This window comes from Sphaerodactylus townsendi, linkage group LG01 (genome assembly GCF_021028975.2).
Source record: "Sphaerodactylus townsendi isolate TG3544 linkage group LG01, MPM_Stown_v2.3, whole genome shotgun sequence".
Taxonomy (NCBI): domain Eukaryota; kingdom Metazoa; phylum Chordata; class Lepidosauria; order Squamata; family Sphaerodactylidae; genus Sphaerodactylus; species Sphaerodactylus townsendi.
Genome location: NC_059425.1, coordinates 7127995 through 7145002, shown reverse-complemented (window position 1 = coordinate 7145002; position 17008 = coordinate 7127995). Strand labels below are relative to the sequence as shown.

The 17008-nt window shown below is 51.0% G+C and overlaps 1 protein-coding gene across 1 annotated transcript in view; it reads right to left on the bottom strand.

The window, feature by feature from the left end:
• The window catches only part of INTS3 (integrator complex subunit 3), a 140349-nt gene that overhangs the window by 99024 nt on the left and 24317 nt on the right, over positions 1-17008 (bottom strand). Inside the window, 3 exon segments of the mRNA XM_048503365.1 lie at positions 1558-1671; positions 12912-12995; positions 16325-16408. Coding sequence (XP_048359322.1) covers positions 1558-1671; positions 12912-12995; positions 16325-16408 — 282 coding nt within the window.

Genomic DNA, 17008 nt, shown 5'->3' with positions numbered 1-17008 from the left:
TATATTTTTATTCAATGCAACACTTTTAAAATTTTGCACTTCTTAATACTTTGTTTTTCTTTGTTATATAATAAAGATACTTAATTTTTTTTAAAAAAAGGAAAATACACAGAACCTCATTGAACATGCTAAGAAGAAGAAGAAGAGTTTGGATTTATATCACCCCTTTCTCTCCTGCAGGAGACTCAAAGGGGCTTACAATTCTTGGCAGTTGCCCTTCCCCCCCCTCACAACAAACAACACCACCCCTGTGAGGTAGGTGTGGGCTGAGAGAGTTCCTCGAGAAGCTGTGACTCAGCCCTGGTATCACCCAGCTTGGTCGCTGGTGGGAGTGTACAGGCTAATCTGAATTCCCTAGATAAGCCTGCACAGCTCAGGCGGCAGAGCGGGGAATCAAACCCGGTTCCTCCAGATTAGATACACGAGCTCTTAACCTCCTATGCCACTGCTGCTCCCTACCAATAAGGAATGTATTGTCGAAGGCTTTCACGGCCAGAATCGCTGGGGTGCTGTGGGGTTCCTGGGCTGTGTGGCCGTGTTCCAGTAGCATTTTCTCCTGATGTTTCGCCTGCATCTGTGGCTGGCATCTTCAGAGGATGCAGATGCGGATCTTCAGGAGGCGATCACCAGATGGCAGTAAACGCAATCAGGAGAAAAAAATGCTACTGGAACACGGTCATACAGCTCAGACACCCCACGACACCCCATGCTAAGGAAGCTATTTTTGTGAACTGATGGGCCCAGCAATAGCGTTTAACTGCAGCAGGACCTGAAGAAATGTGTAGCGGCAAAAGCTCAGGCTTCATAGAAACATCTTCATGGAAACATCTTCTGCCTAGTGCCCCATCGAGTGGCTATGTTTGCCGATTTCATGTCCATCTCCATCCCACCCACCCAACAGTTTCTTTTAGAAGAAGGACATAAGAACTAGCCTGCTGGATCAGACCAGAGTCCATCTAGTCCAGCATTCTGCTACTCGCAGTGGCCCACCAGGTGCCTTTGGGGAGCTCTCCCACGCGGCAGGATGTGAAAGCAATGGCTCGCTGCTGCAAGCGTCCTGAGCACCTGGTATGCTAAGGCATTTGCAATCTGAGATCAAGGAGGATCAAGATTGGTAGCCACAGATCGACTTCTCCTCCATAAATCTGTCCAAGCCCTTTTTAAAGCTATCCAGATTAGTGGCCATCACCACATCCTGTGGCAGCATATTCCAAACACCAATCACACATTGTGTGAAGAAGTGTTTCCTTTTATTAGTCCTAAGAAGACGAGTTGGATTTATATCCCCCCTTTCTCTCCTGTAAGGAAACTCAACGGGGTTTACAATCTCTTTTCCCTTCCCCCCTCGCAACGAACACCCTGTGAGGTAGGTGGGGCTGAGAGAGCTCCGAAGAACTGTGACTAGCCCAAGGTCACCCAGCTGGTGTGTGTTGGAGTGCACAGACTAATCTGAAGTCCCCAGATAAGGCTCCACAGCTCAAGTGGCAGAACGGGGAATCAAACCCGGTTCCTCCAGATTAGAGCATACCTGCTCTTAACCACTACGCCGCTTCTTACCTGAATCCGAGCCGTGTCCTGCAGCTTCATGTATTTGTCCATTACCATCTGGTTCATCTTGGCCAACAAGCCACTCAATCCGTCTCGGCTCACTAGCGTCAGATCCCGGTAACACTGAGACAGAGAAGAGCACACGGGAAAAGCGTGAACTGGCTGAATGAAAGGGGATGATCACATGGTACACAAACAAGAACCTTCCGTTTTGGTCAAGGATCCTAGGTGCACAGCAACTGCACTCACAGAGGCTCTTTCTGCACAAACCTTTTAAAGCACAGGTGTCAAATTCGCGGCCCTCCAGATGTTATGGACTACAGTTCCCATCATCCCCTGCCAGCATGATGCTGGCAGGGGATGATGGGAACTGTAGTCCATAACATCTGGAGGGCCGCGAATTTGACACCTATGTTTTAAAGTGTTTTGAGGCAGGAAATAAAACGTTTCCTCCGTGGAGGTCCATGTTGTTTTCACCCCCCGCTGTTGAATTTCCAGCCTCAAAACATTTCAAACTAATCTCTGGCGGAAACGTTTTGAAAATGTCTTCAGATGCCGTGCGATCTACTGACGACGTTTCCCACGCTTTGCTGCTTCCCTGAACTTCTTCCCCACTGCCATTTTCTGAGTTTGCTCAGTTCCCCCTCGCCTTTTTATTTGCAGAATTTCTCAGTTTGTTGTTTTATTTGGGGGTGGGGGGTGGGAGCAGCCTTCGGAGCATCGAGTATACAAGGAGAAGAGAATGCAGCTGGAGACTACGAAGCATTAAAGACTGGATTCAACACAGAACATAAAAAGGGGTGTGTGTGTGTGTGGGGGGGGAATTATGTAATGGCAGCCAGGAATCCTTTCAAGGATGTGAGTGCAGACATACATCATTATAAAGGCGGTGGGGGAGAGGGAACTGAAAACGTTTTAGAAGCGTTTTGGGGGATGTGTGTAGAGAGTTGAGCCCGACACAGGCAGTGCAAACCAAAAGGGACTGGAGTGACATTTTGTGTGTGAATACGCATCCATCGGAATGGCTCCACCACGTTGGTCCCCTGACATCATCTCTTACATATGGAAAGTCCTCCGGACTGACCCTCACCACTCCTGTGGAAACAGCTACACCCAATGTGTTAGCAAACACTTGTGTATCAAAGAGCAAAACACAAATTTGAATCCAGCGGCACCTTCTATCTAGACCAGGGGTAGGGAACCTGCGGCTCTCCAGATGTTCAGGAACTACAATTCCCATCAGCCTCTGTCAGCATGGCCAATTGGCCATGCTGGTAGGGGCTGATGGGAATTGTAGTTCCTGAACATCTGGAGAGCCGCAGGTTCCCTACCCCTGATCTAGACCAGTGGTGGCGAACCTTTGGCACTCCAGATGTTATGAACTACAATTCCCATCAGCCCCTGCCAACTGGGCATGCTGGCAGGGGCTGATGGGAATTGTAGTCCATAACATCTGGAGTGCCAAAGGTTTGCCATCACGGATCTAGACCCTAGGTGTCAGACTCGCAGTCCTCCAGATGTTATGGACTACAGTTCCCATCATCCCCTTCCAGCATCATGCTGGCAGGGGATGATGGGAACTGTGGCCCATAACATCTGTAGGGCTGCGAGTTTGACACCTGTGTTCTAGACCAACTGAACCCCTTCTGTGATCCCACTCAATGACAGACTCTGGATTTCTTCAATCAGAAGCCTTCATTGGAAGGAACAGTAAGCCCCTGGCTTGCAAAGCCAGTTCTAACCCTCTCCCCCACTACCCCTTTGCTATATCCCCGTACTGCTTGCACCCTGCCTCCCCCCTACCCACAGTAAGGCACAGAAAATGCGAAAAGCGTGAGAAAAGGAAACCATTGTCCACCAACAAGGTCTTAGCAGAGATAGTCATCTGTCCACCCCCTTTGCGGGAGGGGGGGCGGGAGAGAGCCAGAGATGTCTCTGTTATCTACAGTTGCTGGCACAGAAACAGGAGGGAGGAAGATGGGAGTCTCAACAACCCGGAGAGGCTCATTCCCAGCCTCAGCAGAGCCCCGCCATCAATCAATCAATCAATCAATCAATCAATCAATCAATCAATCAATCAATCAATCAATCAATCAATCAATCATTCATTCATTCATTCATTCATTCATTCATTCATTCATTCATTCATTCATTCATTCGATTTATAGGCCGCCTCACCCCCGAAGGGCACGAGGCGGCTCACAATATGTCTGTTCACCATGACAGCAAATAAATACAAAAATATAACTTAACCCCATTAAAATCTAATAGCAGCAATTACTTTAAATGAATAGAAATTAAAACAACGAAAAGTTGTTAAAAACAGGCGACCGATCCAAAGGCCAGAGAGGGAGGGGGAAAGGCAGGGCCCGAGATGGAATTAGGCCCAGCCAAGGTGGAAGACAGGCAGCCTCAGTGGGGGGCAGTAGAGACATGGCCAGCCCCCCCCCCCCAAAAAGCCCGGTGGATTGCATTAAGCACCCAGTAGAGCGCATTAAGCACCCACACACATCCTGACATTCACCTACATCTGGTATACACTGTTTTGTGGCCTTAATGGTACATATTGGACTTGACATTTGTTCCGCTACCACTGACAGCCCTGACTTGGACGGCCCTGGCTGGACTGATCTTGTCAGATCTTGGAAGCTAAGCAGGGTTGGCCCTGGTTGGTACAGGGATGGGAGACCACCAAGGAAGTCCAGGGTGGGTGCCTAGAGGCAGAAATATCATGTGGATTGCGTTCTTTAAAAAGACACGCCAGCCGTACGCAGAGTCCAGATTCGGGCTCCAGAGAGAGACAGAGAGCTGCTCGGCGGCTAGTTGCGGGAACGGCAGGAATATGTTGTTTTTCTATGAAGCTAAAGAAAAAAAATGCGGGGGGGGGGGTGACGACTCCTGACTGCTCAATTAAGGGGAGGGGGGAGCAACTCAGAATCAGGAAGTAATTTGCTGAACAGTTTCTATATTAATGTAAATGTGTGCTGCTAAATGTCACGCCATTCCAGAGACGAGAGATCTGCTCTCCAAGTTCTGTGCCGGGAGAGTTAATGAGGCCCTGAAAGAGCCCTTTGATTAAACTCCTGGGCCGTCAGGATCCCTTCCGCTTGATGGGGGGGTGGGGGTGGGGCTCCGCTTGGCCTTTCGAGGCTTTGGAAATGTTAAAACGTGTTCTCACAGAGGGAGGGGAGGGCAGATCTTGGCCCCAAACCGGCAACTGCTGTGTGGAAGGCTGAGGCTTCCGCAGACGGGCTGGAGTGCGTGTTCTTTTTACCCTAAACCGATCAGTAATTGTGGGTGCCCAGGATGTCTCATGCGGACTCTATCAAGACCATCAGCTCCCCCGATTGATGGCAGGGCCAATTGTAGTCCATGAACATCTGGAGAGCCACAGGTTGCAGACTCCTGCCCTAACCCCTTCAAAAGCTGATCGAGGGATGCAGGAACTGAGAGCAGGAATGAGGAGTGGAGCGGAACAGCAAAGAGACCACGCCATGAGCAGTTTGTATGCAACACCGATGAAGAAGAAGAGGAAGAGGAAGAGGAAGAGGAAGAGGAAGAGGAAGAGGAAGAAGAAGAAGAAGAAGTAGTAGAAGAAGAAGAAGAAGAAGAAGAAGAAGAGGAGGAAGAGGAAGAGGAAGAGGAAGAGGAAGAAGAAGAAGAAGAAGAAGAAGAAGAAGAAGAAGAAGAAGGAAAGAAGAAGAGGAGGAGGAGGAGGAGGAGGAGGAGGAGGAGGAGGAGGAGGAGGAGTTTGATTTGACGATATCCCCCTCCTCTCCTGTAGGGAGAGACCTCCAATCTCCTTGCCCTTCCCCCCTCACAACAAACACCCTGTGAGGTAGATGGGGCTGAGAGAGCTCTGAGAAGCTGTGACTAGCCCAAGGTCACCCAGCTGGCATGTGTGGGAGCGTACAGGCTAACCTGAATTCCCCAGATAAGCCTTCACAACTCAAGCAGCAGAGCTGGGAATCAAACCCGGTTCCTCCAGATCAGAGTGCACCTGCTCTTAGCCATTGCTCTTAGCCACTACGCCACCGCTGCTCCCATTGGACTTGATGATGGATGTGCATCAAAATGGGTGGCTATACAGAGCTGCCTTAAAAGAACGTAAAATCCAAGACATGGAAAAAGCGGGTGAGAAGGATCAAGAAGAAGTTAGTTTTTCTACCCAGCTTTGCGCTACCTTTAAAGAGTCTCAACGTGGCTTATAATCACCTTCCCTTCCCCCCTTCCCACAACAGACCCCTTGTGAGGCAGGTGGGGCTGAGAGAGTTTGGAGAGAACTGTGACTGGCCCAAAGTCACCCGGCAGGCTTCATGTGGAGGAGTGGGGAAACAAATCCGGTTCACCAGATAAGAGTCTGTTGCTCTTCCCCACTATATCACACGGCATCTGGAGATCTCCCGGAATTAGAAAGGTTCTCCAGGTCACAGAAACCAGTTCCCCCAAAAGAAAACAGACACTCTGTATTGTCGAAGGCTTTCGCGGCCGGATTCAACTGGTTCTGGTGGGTCTTCCGGGCTTTCCGGCCACACAGCCCGGAAAACTCACCAGAACCAGACACTCTGTAAATTGGACTCTAGAAGAAGAAGAAGAAGAAGAAGAGTTTGGATTTATAGCCCCCCTTTCTCTCCTGCAGGAGACTCAAAGGGGCTTACAATCTCCTTGCCCTTCCCCCCTCACAACAAACACCCTGTGAGGTGGGTGGGGCTGAGAGAGCTCCGAGATGCTGTGACTAGCCCAAGGTCACCCAGCTGGCGTGTGTGGGAGTGCACAGGCTAATCTGAATTCCCCAGATAAGCCTCCACAGCTCAGGCGGCAGAGCTGGGAATCAAACCCGGTTCCTCCAGATTAGATACACGAGCTCTTAACCTCCTACGCCACTGCTGCTCCTACGCCACTGCTGCTCTAGGGCATTATACTCACCTGTACAAAGGGCTCTTGATGGTGACCCCGTGGGAGTAGACTGATAGCATTTGACTCCATGGGGCGGTGACAGACAAGAAAGGGGGGGAAGGGGTGGACAACTCAAACAGGCTCATTGTTCCTGACATCGACCTGTAGTTTAATCCCCTGTCACCGTGGAACGCTCCACGAGCCTCTACCAACGTGGCCTGTTTCATTAATGGGAAAGGAGCGCGGCTCGACAGATGTGTCATTTGCATGAATAAATCAGAAGCCCACCCTGAGAGGAGAACTCCGGGTGGGAAGACGGCGAGGAGGCGACGCTTTGAGCTCCGGGTGCGAGATTGGGGGGGGGGGCAGGGGGAGAAAGAGGGGAAAGCTCCCTCTCCAGCTCCGCAACAGACTTTTAATTAAAAGCGAGAGGCTGCCAGGCGGAGGAGTCGGCGGTTCCCAGCGTTTGTGCGCACGCGCACACACCGGCCGCTGTCATTTTCGTAGCCAAACACACCCCAGCGTTGTGCCTTTGCACAGCTGGATCGGGTTAGCACAGCTAATATTTTGGGCTTGAGGTAAGGGGGGGAGGAAAAGGAGGGCAAAGGGAAGGAGGCGGGAGAATTGATTCGAGACTCCCGCTTGTTCGGCAGCAATAAGAGCAGGGATCTGCAACCTGCGGCTCTCCAGATGTTCGTGGACTACAATTCCCATCAGCCCCTGCCAGCATGACCAATTGGCCAATTGGGAATTGTCAATTGGCCATGGCCAATTGGCCATGCTTTCAGGGGCTGTTGGGAATTTTAGTCCATGAACATCTGGAGAGCCGCAGGTTGCAGACCCCTAAATTAGAGCAACTCTTCAGGTACCATTGGTGAGAAGAGGAGGAGTAGGAGTAGGAGTTGGTTTTTGCTTTTCTCCAACTTAAAGGAGTCTCAGAGGAATCTTTAAGGAGTCTTTAAGGAGTCTCAAACTTTAAGGAGTCTCAAAGGTCACAATCCCTCCTCCTCACAAGAAGAAAAAGAAGAGTTTGGATTTATACCCCATCTTTCTCTCCTGTAAGGAGACGCAAGGTGGCTTACAAGCTCCTTTCCCGCGGTCTGTCCCGCCAGAATCGTCTAAATGTGAGACCTCAGTCCCAAAATAAAGGAACGGTAGTTTTCAAACTGTAGACTTTGCTCGGGAACCAAAGCATAGACGATTCTGCGGGACAGAGCGCGGGCTAGATCTTTAATCCCCAATGCCCTCAACCCCCCGCCGGGCCCCAGGCGCCGCGGCTTCAGCATAGTAACAAAGAGAGGAACACAAAAGACAGGAGCCACTTCACACCTCGGAGGAAGGTAGCCCAGCCTGGCCTACGGCCAACTGACCAGAGGGGAGGGGAGAGACGGGCCGGCGCCTCAGTAACAGATTGACGGAAGAGAGCCATCCTGACACCCACAACATAAGAACATAAGAACTAGCCTGCTGGATCAGACCAGAGTCCATCTAGTCCAGCTCTCTGCTACTCGCAGTGGCCCACCAGGTGCCTTTGGGAGCTCACCTGCAGGAGGTGAAAGCAATGGCAGAAACCATTGTGAGGCAGGTGGGGCTGCTGAGAGACTTGAGAGGAACTGTGACTAATACACATTATTCCAGGCTTCATGGGAAGAGAGAGAGTTTATTTATACCCCAATTTTTTCTCAACCATAAGGAGAGTCCTGGGTAGTGGATTACAGTTCATTCCCTTCCCTTCCTCTCCCCACAACAGGTTCCTTTGTGAGGGAAGTGGGCTGAGCTCTTGGAGGAGAACTGTGACTGGCCCCACCCAGGTCATTCAGCAGGCTTCATGTGGAAGAAGAGGAGTTTAGGTTTATACCCCACTTTTCTCAACCATAAGGAGTCCCAAAGTGGATTACAGTTCATTCCCTTCCCTTCCTCTCCCCACAACAGACACCTTGTGAGGGAAGTGGGGCTGAGAGAGTTCTGAGAGAACTGGGACTGGCCCCAGGTCACCCAGCAGGCTTCATGTGCAGGAGTGGGGAAGCAAATACAGTTCTCAAGAGTCTGCCGCTCGTGTGGAGGAGTGGAGAATCGAGCCTGGTTCTTTGGATTAGAGTCCACCACTCCTAACCGCTACACCACTTCCTCAAAGGTCTTCGGCTCACTCAACAGTTTTTAAGCTAGTCACAAGGTGAAATGTCTCTGGAGGAGGAGGAGGTGCAGGAGTGGGGAAGCAAATACAGTTCTCAAGAGTCTGCCGCTCGTGTGGAGGAGTGGAGAATCGAGCCTGGTTCTTTGGATTAGAGTCCACCACTCCTAACTGGCACCACTCTCACCAACAGTTTTAAGCTTTTAGTCACAAGGTGAAACTGCCCTGAGAGAGGAGGAGGAGGAGGAGGAGTGAGGGAGTGAGGAGGAGGGAGGAGGAGGTGAGTGAGTGAGTATGGAGGAGTGAGTGAGCGGAGTGGAGGAGTGGAGGAGGAGGATGGCGGCGGCGGAGCAGCGGAGGAGTGAGGAGGAGTGTGTGGTGGCGGGGGGTGTTACATCAATGCCAGGCAAATAGAGCAGAACATTACGAAGATACCAGAGCAGAGAAGAAGAAGAGTATGGATTCATACCGCACCTTTCTCTCCTGTAAGGAGACTCAAGGTGGCTTACAAGCTCCTTTCCCTTCCTCTCCCCACAACAGACACCTTGTGAGGCAGATGGGGCTGAGAGAGTTCAGAGAGAACTGGGACTAGTCCAAGGTCACCCAGCAGAAACGTAGGAGTGCGGAAACACGTCTGGTTCACCAGATGAGCCTCTGCCACTCAGGCGGAGGAATGGGGGAATGAAACCCGGTTCTCCAGATTAGAATCCACCTGCTCTTCACCACTACACCACGCTGGCTAGAGAAGGGGGCAGAGCAGCATCTCTCACTTGCTTTTACTGATGATGCGTCACTCCTATTTTCCTAGCTTTACAATATCAGGTCTCCCTCTAGAAAGCAATTCTCTACCGTAAGTCGTGCTTCCCACTGAATGAATCAAAGAGAGGTCTGTGGGGCCCAACAGTGTGGGAAAACACTACACAGGGTTCTGGTATAATCCCATTACAGAGTGTGGGAGTATACACAACTATTTCCTGAGGTAGCAGCCTGCTCAACAGTCGCCACCGAGCCCTGACAGCCATGACTGATGTCTCCACTCGCCTTCCTAGAATAGTGGGCTGCTGCAGAATCCAGTCTGGCTGCAGGGATAACGAACAGCGATCATTAGAATCATGGAGTTGGAAGAGACCCCAAGGGCCATCAAGTCCAACTTCCTGCAATGCAGGAACACACCATCAAAGCACTCCTGACACAATCAAAGCCCTCCAGCCTCTCTTTAAGAAACCTCCAAAGAAGGAGACTCCACCACACACCAAGGTAGTGAATTCCACTGTCAAACAGCCCTGACTGTCAGGAAGTTCTTCCTGATGTTTAGGTGGAATCTCTTTTCCTGCACCTTGAACCCATCACTCCTGGTCCAAGTCTCTGGAGCAGCAGAAAACAAGCTTGCTCCCCCACCAACATGACATCCCTTCAAATGTGTAAACATGGCTATCATGTCACCTCTTAACCTTCTCTTCACCAAACTAAATATCGCTAGCTCCTTAAGTCTATCCTTGCAGGGCATGGATTCCAGACCTTTGACCATGTTGGTTTCCCTCCTCTGGACCCGTTCCATCTTGTCAATATCCTTCTTGAATTGTGGTGCCCAGAGCTGGACACAGTATTTCAGGTGAGGTCTGACCAATGCAGAGTAGAGGGTACAATTACTTCCCTCGATCTAGACCAGGGGTCTGCAACCTGCGGCTCTCCAGATGTTCATGGACTACAAATCCCATCAGTCCCTGCCAGCATGCCCAATTGATCGTGCTGGCAGGGGCTGATGGGAATTGTAGTCCATGAACATCTGGAGAGCCGTAGGTTGCAGACCCCTGATCTAGACACTATACTCTTATTAGTGCATCCCAGAATTGTACTGGCTTTCTTGGCCGCCACGTCACACTGCTGACTCATGTTCAGTTTGTGGTCTACCAAGGTTCCCAGATCCATCTCACAAGTTCCGTTGTCAAGCCAGGTGTCACCCATCCCATATCTGTGCATTTCATTTTTTTCTCCCTAAGTGTAGAATCTTACATTCATCTCTGTTGAAATTCATTCTGTTAGTTTTGGCCCAGCTCTCTAATCTGCCCAGCTCATTTCGAATCCTGCCCTTGTCCTCCAGGGTATGAGCTACCCATCCTAATTTGGTATCATCGTTAGCATAGGCCAGATCTCAGCTGAGCGATACACGGCAGCAGAGAAGGAATCTGGCTGGAATCACCATCAAGATATGAAACTTCATTAGTTGGATGCATTTTTTAACCCAGATTTGTTGTAACCGTTTCTGAACACCTGGCTGCACCCAAAATGTGACAAATTTCCCCTTCCCTCCTCTTTTCTCTTTGCCTTCCTTTTCTATAGGAGAGCCAGAGTGGTATAGCAGTTAAGAGCCCCTAGGGGATGGGGCGGTCTATAAATCTAATCAATCAATCAATCAATCAATCAATCAATCAATCAATCAATCAATCAAGAAAGAAAGAAAGAAAGAAAGAAAGAAAGAAAGAAAGAAAGAAAGAAAGAGCAGGTGGATTCTAATCTGGAGAACCAAGTTTGATTCCCCACTCCTCCACATGAGCAGCAGCACTCTTATCTGGTGAACCGCATTTGCTTCCCCACACCTACATTCCTGTTGGGTGACCTTGAGCCGGTCACAGTTCTCTCTGAACACTCTCAGCACCAACTGCCTCAGAAGGTGTTTGTTGAGAGGAGAGGAGAGAAGTTTGCAAGCCACCTTGAGCCTCCTTACAGGACAGAAAGGTGGGGTACAAATCCAAACTCCTCCTCTTCTCTTTTTTCCTTCCCTCTTTTCTCCCTCAGCTGTGGTTAAGGAGTCAAGTGCCTCCTGAGTGCGCCATCTTGAGATGAAATGGCTGGATTAAGTTTTAAATTGTTGCAGGTTTTAACTTTTATGAGTTTAAATTAGGTATATTTTTTATCATTATATGGATTTGTAAATGTTGGAAGCCGCCCTGAGCCTGAATAGGGAGGGGCTGTATGCAAACCTAGAAGAAGAAGAAGAAGAAGAAGAAGAAGAAGAAGAAGAAGAAGAAGAAGAAGAAGAAGAAGAAGAAGAAGAAGAAGAAGCAGCAGCAGCATTAGAGGAGGAGGAGGAGGAGGAGTTTGGATTTATATCCCCCCTTTCTCTCCTGTAGGAGACTCAAAGGGGCTTACAATCTCCTTGCCCTTCCCCCCTCACAACAAACACCCTGTGAGGTAGGTGGGGCTGAGAGAGCTCCGAGAAGCTGTGACTAGCCCAAGGTCACCCAGCTGGCGTGTGTGGGAGTGCACAGGCTAATCTGAATTCCCCAGATAAGCCTCCGCAGCTCAGGCGGCAGAGCGGGGAATCAAACCCGGCTCCTCCAGATTAGATACACGAGTTCTTAACCTCCTACGCCACTGCTGCTCCCTAGTAAAATAAAATAATTTTCTGGTCAAATGTGAACTGAAGGTGAACTGATCTTCCCTCAAGTAGCTACACTGCTGTTATTGCCAAGGAAGAGACCCGAAGCCCTTCTCCAACACGGTGTAAGCAGACCCTAAAGGCCTCTCTTTTTCGGCAGCGTTTCACGCTCATGTTTTGAGAACAGAAAGTTTATTTAAACAGATGCATTCTTTCCCTGAGGCAGTGTTTGTTGTTGACGTTGTTGAGCCAGTGGTTAACAGCAGGTGGATTCTAATCTGGATTTGATTCCCCACTCCTCCGCCTGAGTGGCAGAAGCTTATCTGGGGAACCAGATGTGTTTCCGCACTCGTACATTCTTGCCAAGCGACCTTGGGCTAGTCACAGTTCTTCACAACTCTCTCAGCCCCACCTTCCTCACAAGGTGTTTGTTGTGGGGAGATGAAGTGAAAGGAGTTTGTAAGCTACCTTGAGTCTCCTTACAAGAAGAAGAAGAGTTTGGATTTATATCCCCCCTTTCTCTCCTGCAGGAGACTCAACGGGGCTTATAATCTCCTTGCCCTTCCCCCCTCACAACAAACAGGTCCTTTAAACAGATCCATTCTTTTCCTGACGCAGCTTTTGTTGTTTGTTGAAGAAGAGTTGGTTTTTATATCCTGCCTTTCTCTACCTTTAAGGAGTCTCAAAGCAACTTACCATCACACTCCCCCCGCCCACAACTGACACCTTGTGAGGTAGGTGGGGCTGAGAGAGTTCTGAGAGAACCGTGACAGGCCCAAGGTCACCTGGCAGGCTTCCTGTGGAGGAGTGGGAAAACAAACCCAGTTCACCAGATTACAGTCCGCCACTGGAGTGGGTAATCAAACCCAGTTCTCCACATTAGAGTCTGCTGCTCTTCACCACAACACCATGCTTGGAATGCCGAACGTCTGCTGAGAGGGCAAAGCGCATCCTTACCTTCTGAGCTTGGGCGGGCTCGGTGAGCATCATGGTGAAGAGTCCTAAGGAGACCTCCTCGTGCTGGGGATTTCCTTTGCACACCTGAGGGATGAAGGGAGGCGATCAATGACGGGACTAAGTTCAACAGAAGTAGGGAGAACAGTTGGCCATAAGCACAGATGGCCTTCAGTGGGAATTAGGCAGGTTCATAGAATCATTGAGTTGGGGGAGACTCAAAGGGCCATCAAGTTTAACTCCCTGCCATGCAGGAACACACAGTCAAAGCACTCCCGGCATATGTTAATCCAGCTTCTGTTTAAAAACCTCCAAAGGAGGAGACTCCATCACTCTCCAAGGAAGTGAATCCCACTGTCAAACAGCGCTGACAGCCAGAAAGTTTTTCCAAAGGTTCATGGAGTAGTGCTCCAACAGGGGCTAAAGGACCCCCCCCCCCCAAAAAAAAAAGGCTACCTACCAAGGAAGACAAAGTGAAGTGGAAAAATATTTAATAAATGTTTGGTTCACATATTCGTCCTCTGACATTTTGCTTTTATGTCGACACACTGTATGAATAGTGAGATATTGGACATAATATCCATTGTTTATGTCATCTTCTGATTTTCAGATGGAGGTTGGAGCTGGTCGCTAATCGCATTTAACTGGTATTTGAAAATGTCGTTTTACTGATCATAATTTAATGTGAGTGTTTTATTGGTTGTACACTGCCCAGAGCCCTTTGGGGATGGGACAGTATGTTAAATCTGATAATGAAATAAATAATGTGATTGTATTGTCGAAGGCTTTCACGGCCGGAATCACTTGGGTGCTGTGTGGTTTCCGGGCTGTATGGGCGTGTTCTAGCAGCATTCTCTCCTAACATTTCGCCTGCATCTGTGGCTGGCATCTTCAGAGGATCCTGAAGATCCACACAGCACCCAAATAATGTGATTCTTTCTGTTTGCGCCTTACGATCGCTTTTTCTGTGGGTGTCGATTGGATTTACTGGATATTTTTTTCCACCTTACTAAAGAGAGCCTCCATAGGCAGAGGAAGTCAACCTCCGAAAACCCACTGTTAGGAGGAAACATCGGGGTAAGGCATCAGCCCTGCACAGCAGCTGGTGAAAATGGGAAGCTGGACTAGTTGGGACTGTCGGCTTCGTCTTGTAGGGCTCTTCTTACATTCTTGTGATGAGTCGAGCGAGGATTCCGAAGAGGTGCTCGAACATCGTTGGGAAACGGTCAGGAAAGCAAACCTTTCAGGCTGAAATAAATTAAAGTCTGGCAGGGTGTATAGAAATCCAGGGATTGAGGCACACAGGCGTAGGCTTCTGGTGTGCTCAAAAAAACCCTTAAAAGAGAGGAATCCAGGGACGGGGGAGGAAGCGCCCCGCACAATAATAGTTGTTGGCAGAGCACATTGATCGATACAAGTGGAGAAACACAAAGGGTTTTGTGCACGGCTGGCTGCGGTTTCACAGAAGGCTGACTCGCGCTCGTCCTCCCACGTTGAGCGTGGCGGGAAAGCAGAGACTTGAAGGAGGGCTACGTACTTCTTCTAGTGTCTGCCCAAATCCTTTTGGGACAAAGGCCAGCCGCACCGTGGGGAAGGCTAGACCATCCAATAGGGCAGCTCAGAGATTGAGCTCTGGGGCCTTGATTTAGAGCAGTGATGGCGAACCTATGGCACGAGTGCCAGAGGTGGCACTCACAGCCCACTCTGTGGGCACACGCGCACAGAGATCATCTGGGGGGGGCGGAAAATCACCCCCCCACACACACACACACACATCTAGGCTGGCCTGGACAGCTGGGCACAAAGCGAGCAGGGAGGACTCGGCTGGCAGGCCTGGTGCCTGTGCTCCGGGTGACTGATGCCCGAGGGGGGCAGAGGAGGCGGAGATGCTAGAGAGGCGCAGAGCGGTGTGTGCGGGACTTGCTGGAGGCTAGAGCAGGCTGGCCCCTGCTTGAGCGGGTGGGGCAGAGGCAGAGGGGTGGGGTGGAGGCACTGGAGCAGTGCAGGGCAGAGCAGTGGATACACGCAGGACTAAAACTTCAGTATTCAGGTTAAATTGCCGTGTCGGCACTTCGCGATAAATAAGTGAGTTTTGGGTTGCAATTTGGGCACTCGGTCTCGAAAAGGTTCACCATCACTGATTTAGAGTCTGTCTGGTCTTCAAGGGCTTGGCACCTGCACGGAGACCCCACCTCCAGCGACCAGGCATTGTGTTGATTTAGAAGGGGATCAACAGCAGGAGCAAAGGAGCACGTAGCCCAAACAAACACATTCCTTCTTCTCCTTTGGCCCGGTCACAGCAGCCGGGTGTAGGGTTTTCTTTGGAAGAACCTGGGCTCCAGAACAGAGCGTTCCAAACTCTCCATCCTGAGGAATTACCCTCTGGATTGACTTATCTGCTCAGGAAGCCCCTGGCCTTCTTTCAGAGGAATACAGGCCTAAATGGCACCCAGGGGCATGACCGGCTATCAGGACGGGGCATAGGGACAGCTCGGGGAGGGGGCGCTGTGGCAGCAGGCCGGTTCCTGGGCCAGACTTCTGCCGCAGCACCAGCCTAGGCTGCCCACCACCAAACCCTGCCCTCCAGGCTCACTGCAGGCTGCCTCCTGCCGCCTCCCCACCCCCGGACTGCAGGGCCTAGGGAGGGCAGAAGCCGGCCTGTAGAGAGGCTGGGGGGGGATGGGTCGCCGCGAGGGGTGGCCCAGGTGGGCGGCTTGGGTGGCGCCGCAATGGCAGGCCGGCTCGTGCCCTCCCCGGCCTCCCGGGAGGTGCGGGGGAGCCAGCCTATGGCCACATCAACTATCTCAGCTGGCAAGCGGCGCCCCGGCACATGGGGAGCCACCGGGCACCGGCTGCATCGCTGTGCCACGGGAGTCCGCTCCGTAATTCCCCCCCAACCCGGGTTTTACAAGAATTGTGATTTGTGCAATTCTTTTGTTTTCACATGCCTCGTGGCTACGGCTGAACGAACAGCCTGGGTGGAAGGTGCGTTATGCAGCTGTGCTTTTATTTTATTTTTTACCTCCCAGCTCCCATCCATGGAGTCACGCAGGCACCTTTAGCGTCAGCAAGCCTCTGGGGGTGCATGTGTGCCTGCCTGCGGAGCTGCACATCAGTGGGAAGCAGGACAAAAAACCCCCACCCACCTTCATGCGAAGGCGCGGCGGTGACCCGCGTTAGCTCCGGGGTCACCCGCAAAGAGGCATGTGATTGGTCCAGGGCTGCACCAGGCTGATGTACCCTGGCATTACCCTGCTTTGTCTTGGCTGGGCAGGAAGGGCCTGAGATTCTACGACAGCGTAAACCAGAGGTCTTCAACCCTTTCCAGATGCAGGACCCCGCCTTTAATTTAGGCAGCCGATTTTAGCGTAAGGAAAAGGGTTCCGCGCTTGACGTCACAAGCGGAAGTTACTTACGTAGGCATTCAGGGCATCGTTGGCTTCCCTCTCCGAGACGCCGCCCGTCAGGGCTGTCACGATTCCCATGCATCTCTCGAGCCTCTGAAATGGACAAAAGCAAAGCCGTGAAGTCCCAGAGCAGAAAGAAGACAGACGGCCCACAGCCCAGCAGGCCAAGCAGACCAAGTGTTTCTAGCCCCTGGTGAGGATGAAGAAGAAGAGTTTGGATTTATATCCCCCCTTTCTCTCCTGCAGGAGACTCAAAGGGGCTTACAATCTCCTTGCCCTTCCCCCCTCACAACAAACACCCTGTGAGGTAGGTGGGGCTGAGAGAGCTCCGAGAAGCTGTGACTAGCCCCAGGTCACCAAGCTGGCGTGTGTGGGAGTGTACGGGCTAATCTGAATTCCCCAGAAAAGCCTCCACACCTCAGCCGGCAGAGCGGGGAATCAAACCCGGTTCCTCCAGATTAGATACACAAGCTCTTAACCTCCTACGCCACTGCATGAACTGAACACATCTCCCAAGACAGCGTGGATGTGCATGAACTGAACGCATCTCCCAAGTCAGCGTGGTGTCGCGGTGAAGAGAAGGTGGATTATAATCTGGAGAACCGGGTTTGATTCCCCACTTCTCCATCTGAGCTTTTGAGCTCTGACAAGGCCAGGCTAGCCCGAGCCTAAGGAAGTGAGAATCGGCCTGAA